Source organism: Megalops cyprinoides, chromosome 1 (assembly GCF_013368585.1).
Source record: "Megalops cyprinoides isolate fMegCyp1 chromosome 1, fMegCyp1.pri, whole genome shotgun sequence".
Classification (NCBI taxonomy): Eukaryota; Metazoa; Chordata; class Actinopteri; order Elopiformes; family Megalopidae; genus Megalops; species Megalops cyprinoides.
In genome coordinates, this window is record NC_050583.1 from 18,466,500 (window position 1) to 18,487,189 (window position 20,690).

At 42.2% G+C, this 20,690-nt stretch overlaps 1 protein-coding gene and 2 non-coding genes across 15 annotated transcripts in view; 2 read left to right on the forward strand and 1 right to left on the reverse strand.

Moving 5' to 3' along the window:
* Positions 1-244: 244 nt before the first annotated feature.
* Positions 245-326, reverse strand: trnas-aga. The gene has a single exon. It is a non-coding gene; the product is annotated as a tRNA-Ser (tRNA).
* Positions 327-2,911: 2,585 nt separating this feature from the next.
* On the forward strand, positions 2,912-2,993 carry trnas-aga. Its single transcript has one exon. It is a non-coding gene; the product is annotated as a tRNA-Ser (tRNA).
* Positions 2,994-6,543: 3,550 nt separating this feature from the next.
* Positions 6,544-20,690, forward strand: part of bptf (bromodomain PHD finger transcription factor) — a 48,086-nt gene continuing 33,939 nt past the window's right edge. For 12 of the 13 annotated variants that reach the window (XM_036539805.1, XM_036539832.1, XM_036539748.1 and 9 more), the window contains exons 1-3: positions 6,544-7,233; positions 16,654-17,476; positions 19,686-19,906. In XM_036539805.1, coding sequence (XP_036395698.1) covers positions 6,753-7,233; positions 16,654-17,476; positions 19,686-19,906 — 1,525 coding nt within the window. In that variant the 5' untranslated portion in view covers positions 6,544-6,752. The remainder of the gene's footprint in view (positions 7,234-16,653; positions 17,477-19,685; positions 19,907-20,690) is intronic. The other variant, XM_036539772.1, reaches the window with a different exon arrangement.

A 20,690-nucleotide genomic window follows, 5' to 3' on the forward strand; every position in this document is an offset into this window, starting at 1 on the left:
TATTAAGGCTTTTAGCCCTAGATGGTGCTGTTCTCGCTTTGGTGCCGCTTGGAGGTGCTATTTATCACCTAATTCGGAATTCAGGTCATGTCACAATTTATGTTCATATCTTCATTGCATATTTGAAAGGAATGTTGTGTTCCTTTATTTCGACTCCCGTGAAAACGAGTGGCATATTTCAGGAAATTGTATGCTGTGTAAATAATGGCTACTAATTTCTAAAACGGTATCGAAAAGTTGAATCCGTAGTCGGCAGGATTCGAACCTGCGCGGGGAGACCCCAATGGATTTCTAGTCCATCGCCTTAACCACTCGGCCACGACTACATGTCGCATTGTTATGTCTGTACCTGTCTAATTATAGATTCGTGTATAGTGGATTGTATCAGGAGATAATTTATTAGTATTTGTTCATAAAGCAAAAGGTTTATTTTTTTATTCGTCTCAAACTGCTCCGATGATATTTTAATGTACAGTTTTGCGTTTTAGCTACCTGTTTCCAATCTAATATCGGGTCTGGTATTGAAAAATAATTGTTGTCTTTATCGCACGTAGCTAGCTAACGAGCTAACTCTCGCACAAAAAATTTGGGGGCGGGGTGATCCCTTACAATGCGGTTGTAGGTACGTGTTTTAATATACTTAGCTGTGTAATTCAGACTCTCTACAGCCAAGTCTTGAAATCAGACAGTAATTCCTGACCTAAACTGTTCAATGAGTCGAAAAGCTACAGACAAAGCATTTCCCTGTGCCAGGGGAAGCCAATAATTTAAAACTCTGTTGTAACTTGATTTACTTTTAAGATGCTTTTGGAATGTCTGGTTTTTAATCAGTGAGAATATGCCTTCTCAGCTGGAGCATGTTGTATATGTAAAGAATAAAAACAAGCCCAGGGTGGTGCAATGCAGGGAAACTTAATGTTCAGATTTTTTAAATGCAGTAAAAATTTTCAACCCATTTGGGATTTAGACCAGTTTAACAGAAAACAGCTGGGGCAACTTCTCAAAGTATTCATTCATTTTTGTTGTCATTGTTCCATTGTGATCAAGCACTTGCATTTGAAAGAAATAACTGTTTTGATTAAGTCCTTATGCTTACCAGTTTGTCATCAACCTTGGGTGACAAATTCAAGTTGTACCTCTTATACAACATCATGATCAATCACTGAAAATAGGGAAAATGTCTTAAAGACAGCTTGCGATACAGGCAGCAAATAGCTGCCGTTAAGTGACCATTTTATCAACTTCAGATTCTGTGCAAGGATGGATTGGAATCCAAACTTAAAAATGGTATGAGAGAGGAATATCCTAATTTCTTCATACTTACCTTTTCAATAATCCCATCTAATAACAACATGAACAAAATAGTTCTACATTTTGCATAAAATCAAACAGGTTAAAGAGAAGGCCCTGGTGCTGTCCTGCCTAGACAGCTGTAGTTCAGGCTGGCCTCCCTGCAAATGTTGTCTAACCAACTTATCCAGAATCCTGCTTTCCAGATGATCCGCCATGTCTTGCATGTTTTCTACATACTTTTGTCTTCTATGTCCCACGTTTCCCTGCACTGACTGCCAGGCCCTAAACTACACTGCCCAAAATCAAAGACAGGCCAGCTCACACCCTGTGCTGCACCATCTGTGGTCATTCTTCTGTCCTTTCTTTAAGGCCCCACCGTAAGAGTATTACTAGGAGTATTTCTCAGGGTAAATACTAATCTTCACACGTCTATTATCGTCTGTCATGATTTCATATAAACAAAGGATTAGCATGACACTGACCTTCTGCAAACACAGTATCAACATCACCCACTTTATTCAGAGGTATTCACACATTTACTACCCAGTGACATCTTAAACTAATTCTAGTGAACTTTCATTCACCTAATTACAACAAGAAATTATAATTACTAATTACCTCATGAAATTTTTTGAAAAATTCCAGCATGCATAACCTGACCAATTTTCAGTTATGAGCAGGTGCACAAAAGTGTTGACTTAATCTTTTGTTTTTGGTGGTGATGTCCTTAACACCACTGACTGACAATTAGTGTTAACCTGGGCTGGAGGCCCAGGTGTTGGGAATCACATTATAACAAGTGCCAAAACAGCTTCAATTACCTTTGTCTGAGGGCAAGATTTTATAAAACGGCTATGCAGTAGTTTATGATATAAGCTATAAGCACTAGCCACGAATGATTTCCTTTATGTAAATTCATGTTTTACTCATCAGTATGTTGTATGATGGGGATGAGTTATGTTTTGTTTGTTTACCTGGGTGTAAACTTGGGTGGAAACTGCTAAGGGTTGAGGTTAAAGGTACAGAGATGATTTCGAGGTTCTCTTATTCCACTGTTCTTTAGAACTTATAGTGCCATGAGTAAGCAGTAAGTCTGAGAAGTGCAGAGATACTCAGAGCGCAAGATTGAACTTGGCTTTGTGATATTTTGCTCAGGCAACTCCTGTGTGATATTCTGATGCACACTCTTAATGCAGTGTGTGATCCATGCAGTGTAAGCACTAGGCACAGAAATTTGGTCCAGATTGTGGCAATATTTATTTGTGACTTCAGCATTTTTAAGATGGTGTTAAACCGACTTTCATACTGTTTCATTGATTGTTTCATCTAAAACTAGCATTCTTTGAATTTGTTTCTGCACAGAAGATGCAATCTTTTTTCTTGAATTTATCATGCATCATTATTATTTCTCCTCCAGGTTGTTAAAGCCCAGTAAAACTAATTACAATAATTGTACTTAGTTGTACAATAATTTGTCCCACATATGTGGGCTTACTGCATCTTTCCAAATTGCTCCCTTAGCCATTTGACAATGGTGGTACTTGACCAAGCTGCAATGCTGTTAGAATATTAGATTTCACATAGGCCTAGAGTGATCAGATAGTGAGGGGTAGAACATGTAGTCGTGGCCGAGTGGTTAAGGCGATGGACTAGAAATCCATTGGGGTCTCCCCGCGCAGGTTCGAATCCTGCCGACTACGGGTTGGTTTTTTGGATCTAGTGACTGTGTATGGGTAGTAGACTGGCTTTCCTTGCCCTGTCAAGTTGGACAAGTTAACTCGTGGTAGGGTTTGAATAATGTTATGCTTACTGGTCTGGGAGTGTTGTTAGCCTGATCTGGCACTGTTGCTCATTCAGCTTGAATGGATACAATTCTGTTCTTTTGTGCTGGAGGTCACTCTGGATAAGAGCGTCTGCTAATTGAATGTGATGTAATGTCATATATTGTAGGCATAGGACGAGTCCAATTTTGATAATCAAACTAAAATATGCGCATGAATGATTGTCATTTTTGTCAGAATATGGTAACGGTTTGTACAGTTCTGATCATTGCAGGTAGATCCTTTTACCACTGGGTGGCAAATGAAAGTGAAAAAAAAAATCCTTCAGATGTGTGGCCACTGAGGGGAGAAACTGTTGGATGACCAGAGGTTGCAGAGGAGTGAGCTTGTGCAGGGGTATACAGTCTGCTGGCAAACTGAAGGCAGACCAGAGCTGTGCCTTTGACTGCCTGATATGTAAGCACCAAGGACTTAGATCTGATGCATGCTGCAATTGGAAGCCAGTGAAGTGAGACCAGAAGGCAAGACTGGGCATACATTTTGGGAGGGTGAAAACCCATCCAGTGGCAGGCAATTGAATGAGATGAAATGCTCTGTGGTTAGGCTTGGCACCTGGATTTTTTTTTTTTTAACTGTAACAACTCGATGCATGTTCATCACCATAGCTGGTAAAACAGTCAAGCCGGGTGGTGTGGTGGGAGAATGGCTACATCTGACACCTTCCAGTTTCAGCTTGCTTAGCCTATGACTCTAAAGTGAGTTTGTGTGTTCTCCACACATCCGTGTGTGTTTTCTCCGGGCTCTGGGCTTCCCTCCCACAGCGCAAACACATCTTGTCTAAGTTAACTAGAGTGTCTCAATTGTTCACCCTATATGTTCCTAGTGATGGCCCCGCATCCCATCCAGGCAGAGGTCCTGCCTTAAGCCTGCTGGGTTTGGCTCTAGCTACTGAAAATAGATAGACGGATAAGCATTCAAGTGAGAGCCAAAAAGGTGCAGTAACACCTTATTCAACAAGAGACACAAAACTTCTTAAACCAATATCTATATTTTTTCCTGTTTTCACTGTATTCAGAATTTTTAACATGTCACAAACACCTCTATAATTTCATGGGAATGATGACCACTGTTATCAAAATATAGTCTTAAAGAACAGCCATATGGTTTTAATTTGAGGAGGATTGAGGAGGAATTGCTCATTTTAACTGGTGTCAGTATGTCAAGAATATGCAAAACAGCAGTTAAATCAATGCACCAAGTCATCAGTTGACATATGTATATCTGCAGAAAGACTGAATTTTTCAAAAAAAAACATTCAGGAGGTGAGGAACTGACCACATGCCGATTATTATTATTATTATTATTATTATTACATGCATTTTATGTAAAGGCAGGGTGATGTAAAGTAAGGTCTGCATGGTGGTTTGAATTATTAGGAGAGCAATAAGAAATAAGAATGACAATACCAAACCAAACAAGACCATTGTGGGAATCGTTCCTTTGGCCTAACACTGCTACACAGAATTTTCTCATACTTGGAAGTTTGCCTATGAAGAATAAAAGAATATCAACCTTTTGTTGATTTACAGCACAGATAGCCATGTATTGCTGGAACACCACTGGATGTCACCATGAACCTGGCCTTTCTGGGTGTGGGTCTGATGTAGTATCAGTTTTGATTGGTGTAAGGCAGTTTATTATCATAATGCCTTTTGGATTGCAGAATGTGGTAGAGGTAAAATCAGTGAGCCTCCCTTGACAACAATAAGAAATGAATGAGGCAAGATTTATGAGGTCAGACTATTGTTTAGGCTCATAGAATGGGTCTTTGGTTTGGTTTTGCGCTGTGAGAGACCAGATCTTGAGCATAGCTAAGCTGTGCATTTGGATTCAGCATTAGATTGAAGAGCTGTTCTTAAAGGACTTGTGAGCTTAGTTTTGTTAAAATAAGGTTAAAAACTACAACTGGAATGCTTTAACTATGATATTATTTATTGGTTTTAATGGGGGAAAACTGAGTATTGAGATAAAGGTATGATAGAAGTATTTCTTTTTTACATTTTTTGTATTTAACAGCATTTCAAATGGTGACTAATAAACATTTGGCATGTTAACGATAATGAATATATTATAGGCCCACACAGAGAAAAAGAGTGCAGTTCTCTCTATATGCATTGTTGGACTGGCCAGTCAGGTCAAAGATAGAAGCCTAACACATTATTCAGTCACATTACAGCTGGCATCGGGAGGTGCAGTGATTTTTAAAACTCCTTTGCAATACATTTACACAGTTGTACCATTTTACTGTGTTTATTATTCTCATTCTCCAGTGAGACAGGAATCAGAAAGGCTACCAAAAAGTGCATCATTAACTAAACTTATTAATGCTTCATTCATTCAAGTAGTATTAAAAAGTGTTGTCTCAAATTGTAACAGTGTGTCAATATCAAAAAATTAAATATGGAAAACTATATAGGTAACCAAGCATATACATACCTAAGAAAAAGTACTTCATTCCATTTAACAGAACGTCGTATCAGTGCCAATAGCTGCAAGTAAATGCCACAGTCTAATTATTTTATTTACAGTCTGACACGTTGAATATAATGAAATAGCGTGCATTGATGATAAGTAGGTCACTAATATCAATATCAACTAAAAAAATAGTTGGTGTTGTTATACAGAGTTCTTTAATTAAAAGAGGTGCCTAGACACAGGGCTTTATTTCTGCGTTTTACATTCTGCACCTGGGCATGCATTACCGCCATTACAACATACTGTTCAACGCTATGGCCCTGGAAGTGGACCCCTTCATTTCAGGTGTCGGTGCTTGTATTCGTGCTTCACATTTGCTTCAAAAACGAATATATTTCGAAAACGCGCCAGGACTCAATATTTGGAAAATGAAATATGATCAATGAATACAATGTACAGTAAAGTGTCTCTGGAACCCAATTTTTGCCATGACATTGCTATTTATGTTCCTATATTTTTACAGCGGTCCAGACGTTTTCACACACGTATTAACCGTATTGAGAGCTATCAATAAAGAGGATACTGCACACGGGGGTTTATTCTGACATCTCTTTTTTGATTGGATATAATCTTGACGTATGGCGACATGGTTTTACTGAGTGTTTTGTTTTCATAACATTTGAGTATCTAGCGAAGTATCGTTTCATAATACTGCCCTTGTGGCTTGCGATTCCGTTTCAGCTCTCCCAGCTTCAGAATCAAGAAACTGACCAAGTGCATGCGGACAGCACACTTTTGCATAGTTTTACTGGAAATAGCATGTAAGCGTAAATAAACAATCGCGTAAGCACCAAGCTTGCGCTGCCAATTTATTGAGCTAACATGGCCATCACATCAACGCGGAGCCTTAGCTGTTTCGCTCCTATTGTAGAGTAGAGATCACGTGACCCTCGTACTAGGCCTGCTGTCTGTTTTCAGTGGAGGGAGAGAGAGGAAGAAAAATGGCGACTGTAGGCGACCCGGAGCGGGACGCCGGCCATTCTGTTTGAGCTTTCTCTCGCTAACTGAGTCCGGGGCTTAGTGGGACTACTTCTCAGCTATCTACGGAGGTTCAACTATCAGGCGGTACCCGTTTTCCCGGGTTTACGTGGGCGAGTTGCGCGCGAAAACTGAAATTGAAAATAATACATTTGTATCTATATAATGAGGGGGAGAAGAGGCAGGCCGCCTAAACAGGCGCTGATGCAGGAGCCTTCCCCCGGGCCAGTCCGCGGTTTGAGACCCAGGCGGGGATTGCGTGGAAAGGGTAGAGGTACGGCCGATGTCGAAATTGTGACTCCCAGGAGGGGAAATTACCACTCCTCGAGAGGCAGGAGGAAAGTGGGATCAACCACGACATCAAGGGGTAGAGGAAGAGGCAGGGTTGCAGGCAGTGGCGGAGGAAGAGGGAGACGGGCGGCAAGCAAGGTGGTCTACGATGACCATGAGAGCGATGAAGACGAGGATGCCGTGAGCTTGCGATCCGAGGAGGACGAATTTTTACACGAAGAACCGATATCGGATGAGGAGGAAGAGGCCGTGGACGATGAGTCTGATTACCTGGAGGAAATACCCGATGATGATGATGCCAGCTACTGCACTGAAAGCAGTTTTCGGAGCCATAGTACGTACGGCAGCACTCCAGGTAAATCTAGCTAAAGCTAAGCAAATTTAGCCAAGCAGAAAAGGGAGACGGAGCCGAGCACGGAGCAATACCAGCCAGATGAATAATAAATTGTCGGAGCGATTTTCACAGTATGCAACATTGCTAAACATTGCAGGAAGCTGCATTGTTCAAAATGGAGAATGCACTCCTAAGCAGGCCTCTGCTTATTGAGATCCAGGACAGAGCAGATCCCGCTGTACCCGCTGCCGCTTGCAAGATAGCTAGCTAGCTAAGTGGCTAACGTTATCGATACGACTATCAGCAATGTTATGGTGAAATTAGTGACCACCCCTTTTCACTCGGATATGGAGATAGTTTTTTTTTTTACAATGAATCCGTCTAAATTTACAATTTAACCCGTTAATGGAATAAATAACTGGCTGCGATATTATACAACCACTATAACAAGTGAGCTAGTTAGCTAATGCATCCGATAATATTCATTGAGCGCTATTCTCTAAACTAAGCGCTTCTTTTGGACAGACCTCCCAGAGTTTCAGTACACGTATAGATCCCCTGAAATGGACCGTAATTTATTTCCGTTATCTGCCATCTGAGAATCATTTTCCTTTGTTCAAGCTTGTTTGACGACGCAACGTAGCTATTATTACCACCGTATACAATTGCATGAATGGAAATGGGCATATCCACATAGCATGCAAAAGTTCCCATCAGTTAGTGGTGTTTGTAAAGAATGACTAAGTTAATGAAGTTAGTTAGCCAATTAGAAGTAATAAATTCCCACTTTTATATTTGGCCAGATTTTGAAGGAGGCGCATTTTATATTTGTAAAAGATAATTTAATTAAGTTATTTAATTGGGTAGTGCACTTTTCAAAGTAGCTAGCTATATGTCATTAGCTAGCTAGCTAGCTGGCTGGCTCGCTCGCTAAAGCAAATGACAGGATAGCATGCGGCCCTTTGTTTTGAAAACAGGCGCTTCTGTTTCACCTGTTGCCCACAGGAGGACTCATCATGATTGCTTGGCAGTATTATATTTGCTGACGAATATAGAAATGCACACCATGTCGTTTTTGAGTGAAAATAATATGTTTTACATTTTGATGTTTTCAACATTCCATGGTATAAAATAGTTAAGTGCGTTATCTTTTGCAGTGTTCTGTCAGTTGACTGAAATTAGATAATATTTCGCAGTTTCCTTTATATGTAGTTGGTTGTTGTACCTGCCCATTTTCAAAATGTGCCTTTATAGATTCTTGGCTGTGTGAAGTGGTCTAGTACGTTTGCATGTTAATAAGAGCACTGATGCTCTTTGGGATGAAAAACAAAAAAGGCAAAAGTTTTCGTAAATATAGTTCCCCTTTAAAATGGATTTTGATCTATGTTTTTAGTTCAGCAGACAGCCTTGTAATCCAGAGCTGCATATAATGGGTTCAGTTGTACCCATTTTGCAGCCCATTTACCCAGTTGGGTTGCAAAGAAGAGAGGTGAAGTATCCGGCTCAATGGAGTAACAGGACTGGAGTTACATAAATGCAAGATGACATTTTGTAGAATAATTTAGTGTATTATTATGTGGCTTTGATTCTGAAAGAAAGCAGAACACTGTATTATTTGCAGGGATATACATTTTCCAGTTTTCCCCGCAAAACATCTTTCAGGGTTTATTAGACCTCACATATCTTCTTTTTTATATGTCTCCATGTTGCCTCTATATTTCGCCGGGTGCCTGAAATCATTTAATTGAATGAAGTTTGTTTGTATGTATTGATTAGAACCTGGATGACAGATGAACGTAGTTGCAGTGTGTAATTGCAAACCAGCTGGCACCACTTGAATTGTGTGACACTACTTTTGAAAAGCATTGCGAGAGGACAGCGAGTGTCAAAACCTCTTACGAGGATCCTGTGGGCTGTAGCTGTATCTGATTGTGAGTGGCAGCGCTGATGATCCATTAAGACGTAAATTTCAAGACCTGAACGCGCTATCTGTTTTGCTGGGGATGGAGCTCTCATTTTGCTGTAACTGGCCTTGGTACTTGCTGATGGATGACCCATGCAGAACGTTGCTCCACAATGGCCCCGCCACGGATGAGGAAATCCCAGCTTTTCAGAGTGGCTTCTGGTGGGCAAGCTAGGTTGTCACTGTGTTTTTACCATCTGAAGTGTAATTGTTTAATGATTTATTTGGTTGCAAATGGAAAGAGCAGCCCTAGAAAGTTGGTGCCCCCCACCCCCCTCGCTCTCACTGGCTTCCTGACTTAGTTACTGTGTGAGCATCAGTCCAGGAGCGCCACAATGATGGCATTTTCTTGCAAGAGGTACTATAGGGTGAGCGAATTCATGGCAGCTAGAGTGAACAGTGCCTGCTTAGTTTTTCTTACTGTGCTGGTCTCTGGCCAATGGACATGGTTGTGTTTTGGTCAGGAAAAAAAACCCCCACAAATGTAGCTTTATTTAGTAGAGTCATGAGAATATGCTTTTAATGTGAACCTGGTTGCAGCGTGTATGGAAGGGGTTAACATGCTGCCAGCGGCCTCCCCTGTGGCTTGTGATGACACACACGTACAGTTGAGAGAGGCTGCCCAGAGGATGCAGGACTGGGGAGGGCAGAACAATGGAGAGAGGCTCTGTGCACCAGGCGCTCACTGAGGGAGCAGGTACTCAGGAGAGGTGGTTGTTTGCACTTGTAAGTACAGATTTACATGCAGCCCTTATTGTGTCACGCTGGAGCCACTTAATTTTGGAAATGTATCTCATTGGCCTTTGAAGGGGGCAGGGGGGTGGTCCTGGCTTTTTGTTTGTTTGAGAGCCTCTGACCTTACCTGAAAGGTAAAAAGGGCATATTATTCTCATGGAGCACGGAGCACAAGAAAAAAACAGTCTCCAAACAGCTTCCTATTCTCTTCTGCGTGCATCACACCGTGGAGGAAGGATTGTTCACCTGCCTCATCAGCTGTTCTACGTTTCTTGGTTCTGAGCTTATTAAATCGCTCCAGAATGTGGGCGCATGTCTGAAAGCTATTTTACATGTAAATAAACTATAGACAGTTGTTTGATGTGGGGTTCCTTTTAACTGAAATTGTGACCTTGTTTAGGGAGTACTGTTGATTTTTCTTCAGTTTTCTCCTGTGAGATTTCAGCAGTGTCGCTAACACAATTAGCTAAAAGTAAAGCGTGCTTGTGAATTAGGTTTGAAAATACAGAATATGAAAACATTGTATACAGAAGTATTAGGGTAGGTAAAAAAAATTACAACTGTTTGATAAAGAACTGAGATGTCGAAGTGTTGAACTGACAGTATTATAAGGTAATTGGCATGATGGATCAGTGCTCTTTCCTTTTGCCTCTCAACCCAGCTGTATAGAGGGTTGTAGATGGTGTCTGGTTGACTCAAGTGACCAGATGCCTTTGTCCTGTTGGCAGGAAGCTGTTCCATTCTGTCTTCGCATATGCTCCTTTGACTAGTAAGAGCAGTTGAAGTGACTGCTGAATTCAAGTCATAGACTGAAACTGAATTTTGTATTGCAAGTAGCTGAACTTCAGTCTTTGACTTCCAACCTCCACCTCAGTCCTTTTTCTGGCGAGAAAATGGCAGCACAGGTGTGCGGTGCCAGTGAGTGGGTGTTATGATACTTAGTGACCGGTATTTCAGGGTAGCGTTCACATGGCATTGAAGCATTGATGGGTGTCTTTGATTCCCATTCTATCATTTCAAAGCTGGTTTTCAACAGGTATCCCTTAGCTTTAACCTAATATTTTTCCTCACCAAAGTGTTCACAGACAGAAGTGACATCTGCTCTTGTGTACTTTCTGTACTTAATGCAAGACTGTACCAAGGAGATTAAGGACAGTTTCATTATGAATTACTGTAATTACTATGTAATTACTCTATCTATGCTGTTCTGAAACAGGTTTTCCTCTATGAGTGTTATCGTGTTATTACAAGGCAAGAAGCTGCAATTTTAAGGGAATTGAATTAGTATATCTCTCTTTTTAATGTGAATAAAATAAGCACCTTTTTGTGTGCTTAATGCACACTAGAATAAGATGAGTGTCCACTGAGGATGGATTGACAGAAAGACCATGTAATCAAGAAACTCAGATTCAGGAGACTTTCAAAATGATGATTGTGTGTGTGTTAGTAAAGACATAATAAAATACACATGTAATACTGGGGAAAGTAGCTACTCTTCTGCATGTCTTTTTTATTAAGCAAGTTCTCTGCTGAATACTATATTTTACAGTTTGTCAATTTATGTTTATAACCTTGGATGAGGGGTTAGGCTCTCAAGAATACACCAGTGAAAATATGCAATATGTGGCCTAAAAAGCAGGTCCATTAATTATGGAGATTTCAATTGGTCTTATTGATTACAGAGAATTCTCAAGAATGCTCAACGTGCTAATTTGTAACTCTTTTTTTACTCTTATTTTTTGTTTTTAATATTGTATTTGCAAATGGTAGCATCATACACAAAAATGAGGTTTATGTTATGGATTTTGTATAATGTGATATGTATTCATTTCCTGGTTGGATAATGGTGAATAATCCTGTCATAAAGCACTAGAGGTAACCGCAAGCATGTCTGTGTTGGGAGAACATACTAGTAATCTGACATTGAGGGGTCGAAGGGGGCAGCCAGCTTTTCACTTCAGACAGTGTAAAGATAAAAGTGGAAACCCCGATAGGGGAAAACGTTTAGGCCCCTGCGTATGTAAGAGATCGTTATCTTATGCCCATGAGAGCCCTCCTCGAGTTTCTTCTCACTTCACATCATACTGAGAATGAAGACTAGGTGTTTTTTTTTTTTTTTCCTTTCTTTTAGTGAACCGAGACACTTTACATTTCCTGTGTCTCACTGAAAAATGAAACAAAAAATGTGAGGTACAAATGCCATTTGAGCGCAGAATCACTGTGTTGGTGAGAGAGGCAAGTGATCAAATGACAAATGTGTCCGAGCCAGCTCTCACCGTAGCCCTCAGTGAGAGACCTTTGGTACCATCCCAACAGTGAGACATTTTCCGTATGGGAAGCTTCTTAATGTGTCCAACTGCTGTCAGGTCTCATTTGTCTTGCTCTAATGAGCTGTACTTGGTGAAATACCTTTCTCACCTTTTGTGGCGGAAACTTGTAAGCAATTGAATAAGGCCGTTCAGAGGTTCATGTTTAGGCATTACCTGAGATGATGTATGTTTATTGTTCACTTACCAATGGTGTGAACTGCTACTTTCATCTTTATCTTTGAAATTCAGTAATTTCACATTTCCATTGTTTTATTGCCGTGTGCATTGGCTATGTGGTGACTTGTGGGCACAGATATTCCAGACATTTTGTCTTTTCGTTTGCGCTGGCAGAAATGCAAAATGAACAGTTTCCACTCCCGTTCATTTTTTTTTTGATTCCGTTTGTCATACGGACAAACCCATTCAGTTGCTCCATGCAACATCAATTGCATACTGGATGTTTTTAATCACGTAGTGTATTGGGAGAAAGGAACCATCGCTGGCATCTGTTGAGGAAAAAAAAAGTCTTTGTATTCAGTAATTAAACATTTGTTACATTGAGCTGGTGGTGCTGATTTGGCAACTGAAGCGACGTGTGTTCCGTGATGGGTATTTTAAAAATGTCAGATACCTGGGTAGCAGATGGGAGATTAATTGTCGAATCCCGGTGGAAATTGTTGATTTTGTTAGGTAAACTTTGTGGCTCTTCCTTGTTTGCCCATGGGCTGTGCATTGTGGGTGGGAGTGGTGAGAGGCTGTCCTAGTTGACACTGCAGTTGGATAGCCCCACAGTGCAGGCTAGTCAGCAGTAATTCATGGACACAGCAGGGAGTACTCTTTGTCTTAAGAGACAGTTTTATACCTGTTGTGACCTGATTTTAGTAATTTCATGGTTTAGCAGCTTAAGTATGAGGACAAAACCAGCTTGTATTTCTCTAAGGCATCTTTCGTTGTTGAAGACTGTTAATTAGGCTCTTGTTTGGTTAGGGCCACTGTGTTTCCATTTAAAAAAAAAAAAAATTTTCATCGCAGCTCATTCCATTATTTTGGGGATCGTGGTGGGTTTAACTACATTTTTTCCCTCATTTACTAACATTAGGATTTATTTAGGTAACTCAACAATCAGTCTAAACGTCCAGTGAAATTATGTAATAATGGTTATATTATTACAGTTCCAGCAAGAATGGTTGAATTAATGCAGTAGGTACAATTAAGCAGCAGTTAATACACTTACACTGGTTTTTTCCTGGGCACAGACTTTGCAAGGTCCCAGCTGCATTCACTAACAGTATTTCATTTTCCAGAGCTAAAGACTGCTATAGATTCAGAGGTCATTCTCTGTCCATTTGTCATGAAACATCCTCTGATACAGTTTTTCTCAGGCTAATGCAGATAATTGTTAGATAACTAGATATTTAGCAATTTATTTATTTTTCATTCAAATCTGATATAAAATGTAGAAACTACTCATTAACAAATTCAGTCAACAGTGTACAATTAACATTATATAACAAGATGACAGCAACAGATTGCAGTTTCTTTATGTGATGTTTTTTTCATTTGTTTTTCATTATATTTGCAATAACAGTATTTTACCAATCATTATTAAATGTGTTGTTTAGCCTTTAAAAGGCAAAGTCCACATATTTAAAATGATTTCTTTCCCACACCAAAACTTAACACCAGCCCCTTCCACAGCTTTTGTGCTAACGCCAAACAATGCAAGACTAAAGTGCTGTATCCGATTTAGACCTTACTTTGGATTTATGTGTTGATTAATATTGTCGTTTTTGATTTATAAAATGTTAAAACCTCAGTGCCATGCCATTTGTATATAAATGGTGGAACTTTCTGAGTGTGCAGGCCAAGCCACCATGACTAAGGCAGGCGGTCGCCTGCTAATCAAGTAGCCCTTTAAATTTTGAAAAGTTTGCCAGGTCTTGCCCATATTGCCATTGTAACTGGCAATATGTTCTTCAGATCTTTTGATAACCACCAACATTGAGATTGAGAGAGGTTGGTATCTGGCCAAGTTACTGGTTGGCAGGCGGCAAACTGCCATACTAATATAGGGCTAAGACTTAAAGAAAAAAATTGAGGAAACATTATGTAGCATTTGTCTGGCATAGTGACTTTTTAGGTGAGTGAGGTGTTGTTGACTTAGTTGTTATTTGTAGGTTGGCGTCACTGATCCCACTAATGAGTGGCACAGCTCTTTTCACAAACATTTATGTACTAACATACAGAGAACGTGTGATTTTTATCTGAGTAGCTTCCTGTTTTGTGCACACAGGTGTTTTTCATAGAGATATTCACAAAACAAAAATATTCATATTCATCGATTGCCCTATTATGTAGCCCCTTTTATGCTTCTGAAAGCACTTTAATGTGGAAGGTGCTTGTATCAACTACTACTAATGTCAGACATGAAACTGCATGAACGGACACATTCCCATTTTTTGGGCGGGCGGGCGGGTGTGTGTGTGTGTGTGTGTGTCTCCCCCCTTTTTCTACCCATCCTTTTGCAACCTTTAATTGTACATGCGACTTGTCTCACCATGACTACCACTGCACACATAATGCAGATGTAAATGCAGCCTCCCGATACACATAGACTTTGGGCGTGAACCCAGGCCGTGTCTCTCAGCCTGTGCTCGGAATGAGTGCCTAAACTGACCAAGCCGCTTGGTAACCACAGTTACCTCATTTTTTAGCCATGACTTTGAAATCGCTAAGTGAGCGCTAAGCTCGCCTCACCACAACACCTCCCATGCATAAAGTACTGGCGTGAGGGATGCGCAGTCCTCCGATACGCTGACCCGAGCCATTTTAAACACTAGCCCTCTAGGACTGAGTCATCTTTCACTGATGACAACTTGGCAACTGATGGCACATAATGAGTGAAGGAACTCTGGCAGACATAATTCCATCCCACTCCGGTGGGACGATTCCAGTTCTGTCCCCCCTCTGCAGACTCCTGTTCGTAGTCGTAATCATAATGATGTAGCCCAGACTTGAACTAGAGATGTGTGGTCAGTAGGGCTTAGCTTGTGCTTTACAGATAAAGCCACCCAGGAATGCTAATGTAAATGAGCATGGGTATTCCTTGTCACTCCTCTTTTGTAGTCTAGTAAACCATCTATAAAAACAGCTTGCTTGAGAAAAATGACAATGTTTCACGAACTGAGATTAATGAGCCATCTGTCAAATGGTTGTAAATAACAGGAAAACTATGCTCCACGGCAACCAGATTTTTCTACCTGTGTTTACACTGCCCCAACCAATCAAATCAGATATGCAGTCAGCATGGGAGAAATATAGAAATTATGCAGGTTGTCTATAGTGTCTCAATTCATCATTGCTGCATTCCCCAGTTCCTGAACTTATCATAACAGTCTATTTCTACAGTCATCAGCAACCATTGTAAATGACATGAATGAGTGTAATTAAACAATGGTGTAGCCAGCTACCTAAGTGGCGTAACCTGAGTCTTGGTAAAATTGCTGAGTCTGCTAAGATTACTGACCAAATGAAACACAATAACTAGCGAAATAAGCATGTAAAGTTTTTCTAGCTAGCCAGTTAACTAATATTTTCTGGTTAACTGCAGCCATTGCTGGCCAATGGCACGACTCGGACTCTCCCTTCACTCAGAATGTGTACTTCAGCTGACCGAGCCCTTTGGGAGACCATGATGGTATCTCTCTTGACATAGTACCTGCCTTTGAATCCGGTAAAGGCTGTACTCATTCTTGCCATGCTCTTTGACCCTAACTTTTTTCAGATATCAATTTTCAATGTTCAATTTATGTTATTGGACTAGCAGCTGAGTCCAACTGAATGCTGAAATTAATACGCTCCTGATGTGTATGCTATCTTTGGAGTAGCTAGGTTGCTTGATCTGTGCTGACTGTCATAACATACAATGCTGAATTGACCAGGATGATCTACCACAAGGTTACATATGTATGTATATTGAACTGAACTGGCAAGTAATACATTGCATCATTGTCATTTAGCAGATGCTCTTATTCGGAACAACTTACAAGGATAAACATTTTTACATATTATCTATTTATACAGCTGGATATCTACTGAGGCAATTTTGTGTTAAGCAGTAGTGTCCCAGCAGGGAATTGAACCAGCAACTTTTCTGTTATAAGCCCTGCTCCTTACCACTATGCTATACTGCTGCCCACATTTTGCTGGTTAATGCTATGTCATGGTATGTAGGCTTACTCTAGCAGTTGTGTACTGTAGCTACTGTAATTTTCACTGTTGGATATTGCACGGCATGATTATAGTGTGTTTTTTATGGGTATACAGTGCAACATTAACGCTGTGAGAAATGCATTTGTATACAGTTGTCCCTTCCTGTGCACATTGAAGGGCACTCTCCTGACCTCTGTTGGTGTCTCTTTGTTCGGCGCACAGGGCCCAGGAGACCACGGGTGCACCGCCCACGCTCCCCCATCTTCGAGGAGAAAGAGATCCCTCTGCTGGAGCTGCCCAAGTCGTCCGAGGACCTGATGGTGCCCAACGAGCAGCTGCTGAACGTGGCGGCCATCTACGAGGTGCTGCGCAACTTCGGCACGGTGCTGCGGCTCTCGCCCTTCCGCTTCGAGGACTTCTGCGCGGCGCTGGTGGGGCAGGAGCAGTGCACGCTGATGGCCGAGACCCACATCTCCCTGCTGAAGGCCATCCTGCGGGAGGAGGACACCTCCAACACCACCTTCGGCCCCGCCGACCTGAAGGACAGCGTCAACTCCACGCTCTACTTCATCGACGGCATGACCTGGCCGGAGGTGGTGCGCGTGTACTGCGAGAGTGACCCGGAGTACCAGCACGTCCTGCCCTACCAGGAGGTGGAGGACTACCCCTTCGGCCCGCTGGAGAGCAAGATCAAGGTACTGCAGTTCCTGGTGGACCAGTTCCTCACCACCAACATCGCCCGCGAGGAGCTGATGTCGGAGGGCGTGGTGCAGTACGACGACCACTGCCGCGTCTGCCACAAGCTGGGCGACCTGCTCTGCTGCGAGACCTGCTCGGCCGTCTACCACCTGGAGTGCGTGAAGCCGCCGCTGGAGGAGGTGCCCGAGGACGAGTGGCAGTGTGAGATCTGCGTGGCGCACAAGGTCCCCGGGGTGACGGACTCTGTGGCCGAGAGCCAGAAGAGCCGGCCCTACATCCGGCAGGAGCCCATCGGCTTCGACCGCCACCGGCGAAAGTACTGGTTCCTCAACAGGAGGATCGTGATGTAAGTAAACGGACTCATCCTGGCACGCTTGCCTGCTTTATTCATCGCATAAAGCCGGGACGCTGTTGTTGTTGTGGAGCGCTGGTGCAGAATGGGTGAATGGATGTCTCTGGAGTGCAGAACTCTCGATGGCTTTGAAAAAAACACTGCAGTGCTCTCACTCTCTGCTCTGTGTGTGCTGTTGCGAAATGGGAGAAGCAGCTTTGTCTCCAGAACAGAGTGGGCTGAATACACCTGTGTGCCTCTCGCTAGCACACTCGTTCCAAGCACGAAATGCTCTGCTCGAGACTGACAGCCAGAAGCTAGTTGAAAGATCAGTCCCCAGGCACTCACCAGTCGGTTGATGAAAATTCTGAATAGGGTAAAGGAATCTTGCTTATGTCCTGGGTTGTAAGCTTTATGTAAGGTATTGTTTGCAGTTAAAATAATTCACAATTTAAACAGATATCTCCACTCCCCTCACCCCAAAAATAGGATCGGGTGCTAGTGAGCTGGGCAGTCGGGCTGCAAGTGGTTTTACAGCCTGAAGTGAATATTAGGAGAAGGTGATGAAGTATTTGCGAGCAAATTACACATCTGTCAGAGTGATCGTTTGCAGATTGCGTTGTCTCTTGACGGTGAGAAGGCCCCGAGTGCTCTCCGCGCTAAACTTCGGGAGAACCCGGCCGTGTAACACAGAACTCGGTGTTTCCCATAAAATCTGCATCCACACAATGCAGTGTAACCGATCTCCTTCGACACTGCGAGAGACGTGGGCAGGACTGGGGGGGGGGGTGCGGTGGTGGACTGAAGTCCAGGGAATGAATTCAACACACAAGAGCTGTGTGGAATGTGTGACATTATGGACGAGTAAAGTTACCAGCGGTACACTGGACCTCAGAGCAGACACGGTGTGTTCTGGGTCCTTCCCAAGCCACGCAAGAAATGTTCAGATGCAGTGCTAGTTAGTGGAATTTAAACGTGTGAATGCAGAATGGTTGAAACATTTCAGTAATCAAAGAGTATAATTCGCCGCTTAAGGTGAAGGGGTAGAAGGTAAAATTCCTGCACATGCACTAATTCTGTTATTTATAAGTGAATTATTTGTAACTTAACACTGCGTTTTATACAGTGACAGATGTCATCGGAGTTACAATTAAAATGTAAAGATGAGTTAAGGAAGAAGGTTAACGTCTAGTCTCAACTGAAAGTTTGCTCCTTAATTTGCTCATTAATTACTTATTGCAGGCTTCTCTGGTGGGCCAGTGATGAAGCAGAATGTTAAAGTTATTTCAAATGGCCTTTAGAAAATATCAATAACTGAGCACGGAACCCAGGCATCATTAAAAGGGAAAGAAGAGCTGACATCAAAGGTAGAATGTAGCGCCTTCCCAAAGCTCTGCGAATGATGCGCTTGCTTGATTGAGCAAGAGGGGGGAAAAAAAAAATGCACTATTTGAAATCACTTAGCTTGCGGTGGTCTCATTTAGCATTGTCAAAAACAGATTTATTCCGACCGCATTCGGTTCTGCAGTTTCAGAAAAAAGCAGCCTTTTCAGCACGGATGCATTACAGTGCATCAAGCCTGTTGTAAGTGTGTTGTCGAATATTGCACCATAGGCACCGTAACTGCACCCCTTTCAGCAGAAGCACCAGTTTGAGGACTTTTTTTTTTTTACCGTTCCTTTCTGTGCCTCACCATCTACTTCTTCTTAAACAGTATTTTACTCTGTACGCACAATGTAGCTAGGCTATCTGTACCTCCTGTAAGCGGCCGCTCTCATTCGTGGGGGCGCACACGCCGAAGCCGTGCAAATTTGATCGCGCAGGAAGCCGGTGGGAGAGCGTGTGGCCAGCAGCGATAGCGGGACGCGTAGGGAAGCGTGGCTCCTTCAACAGCCACGACCCCACGCGAAAGACACACAAGGCCTCACGCCGCTGTCTCCCGCTGAGACAGGCTGAAAACCTGCCCCCTTATCTGCTGCTCAGGCACCTCCGCTTTGTGCCTGTCTGTAATGGGACTCATACTGCAACTGGAATTATTTCCATGCGCTTTATTTTTAGCAGCAGAATGTTTATTTATGTACGGCTGGCATAAGTGCATTGGTGAAGTTCAACATGTGGAGGAAGACCTGTTATTTTTTAACCTCTATATATAGGCCTAATTGCAGAAGAGTTGGCGTCTTTGTCCGCTGGTTTAACTGCGGTCTCTCTCCTCCCCTCCCTCCAGCGAGGAAGACGGGGAACACGAGAACAAGAAGATCTGGTACTACAGCACCAAGGTCCAGTTAGCTGAACTGATTGACTGTCTGGACAAGGACTACTGGGAGAGTGACCTGTTCTCCACCCTGGAGGAGATGAGGGAAGAGGTGCACACCCACATGGACATTACCGAAGATCTCACCAACAAGGCCAGGGGCAGTAACAAGTGTTACCTGACGGCAGCGAATGGTAAGAGTTTTTTTTTTTTTTTTTTTTTGTGGGGGGGGGCAATAGAGTAGGGGGTGTGGCGAGGGAATCTGAATCTGGTGCAATCATTCATTCTTTTTTTTTTTTTTTTTTTGGTTGCGGGGGGGGTGGGGGTGGGGAGGCGGAGTTCTAGTGTTTGGATATGGGCAAGTTGCAAAGCAGTCATGCAGCGGGTAGTCCTTCCACAGGGGAATTGCTTTGTTCGAAAGGCTTCTGTATAAATCCACTTCATTAACACTTCTGTATTTAAACTAAAGGTGTGTTCTGGTGTTCAGTAGAGAGGAAAACCAGTAAAATCAAGACATTTAGCCCCCAAAAGCAATGAAAGAGGAGTTACTAAAAACTACACATGGTGCAGTATTCAGGTACATACAGAATGCTTAACTGCATTTGCTTATAAACATTTTAACTTTCAGAAGAACGGTATAAATGAGATTTTTTTTTACTGTCAGCGCTCAATTTTCCTAGAACAGTGTCTGCACATGTTCTGCATCAGTGGCTTGTCTTTCATTCATTAAGGCTTTTTTTTACAAGGTTGTTTTTTGAGAAGTCTCTGCAGGCTTTCCACAAATGTGGTTTTGTCATGATCAGAGTTCCCATGGCCCTGTGAAATCCTAGAAAATCCTTGGAAAAGGTTTGGCTCTGGAAAGTTCTGGACGAGTCTCAGAAAATTACCAAACACCCCACAGTCGAGGAAAAATATCATAGAACCAAAAACAGCAAACAGCTGAAAATCTCTTTCAAGTCAAAAAAAAAAATTTCCTGT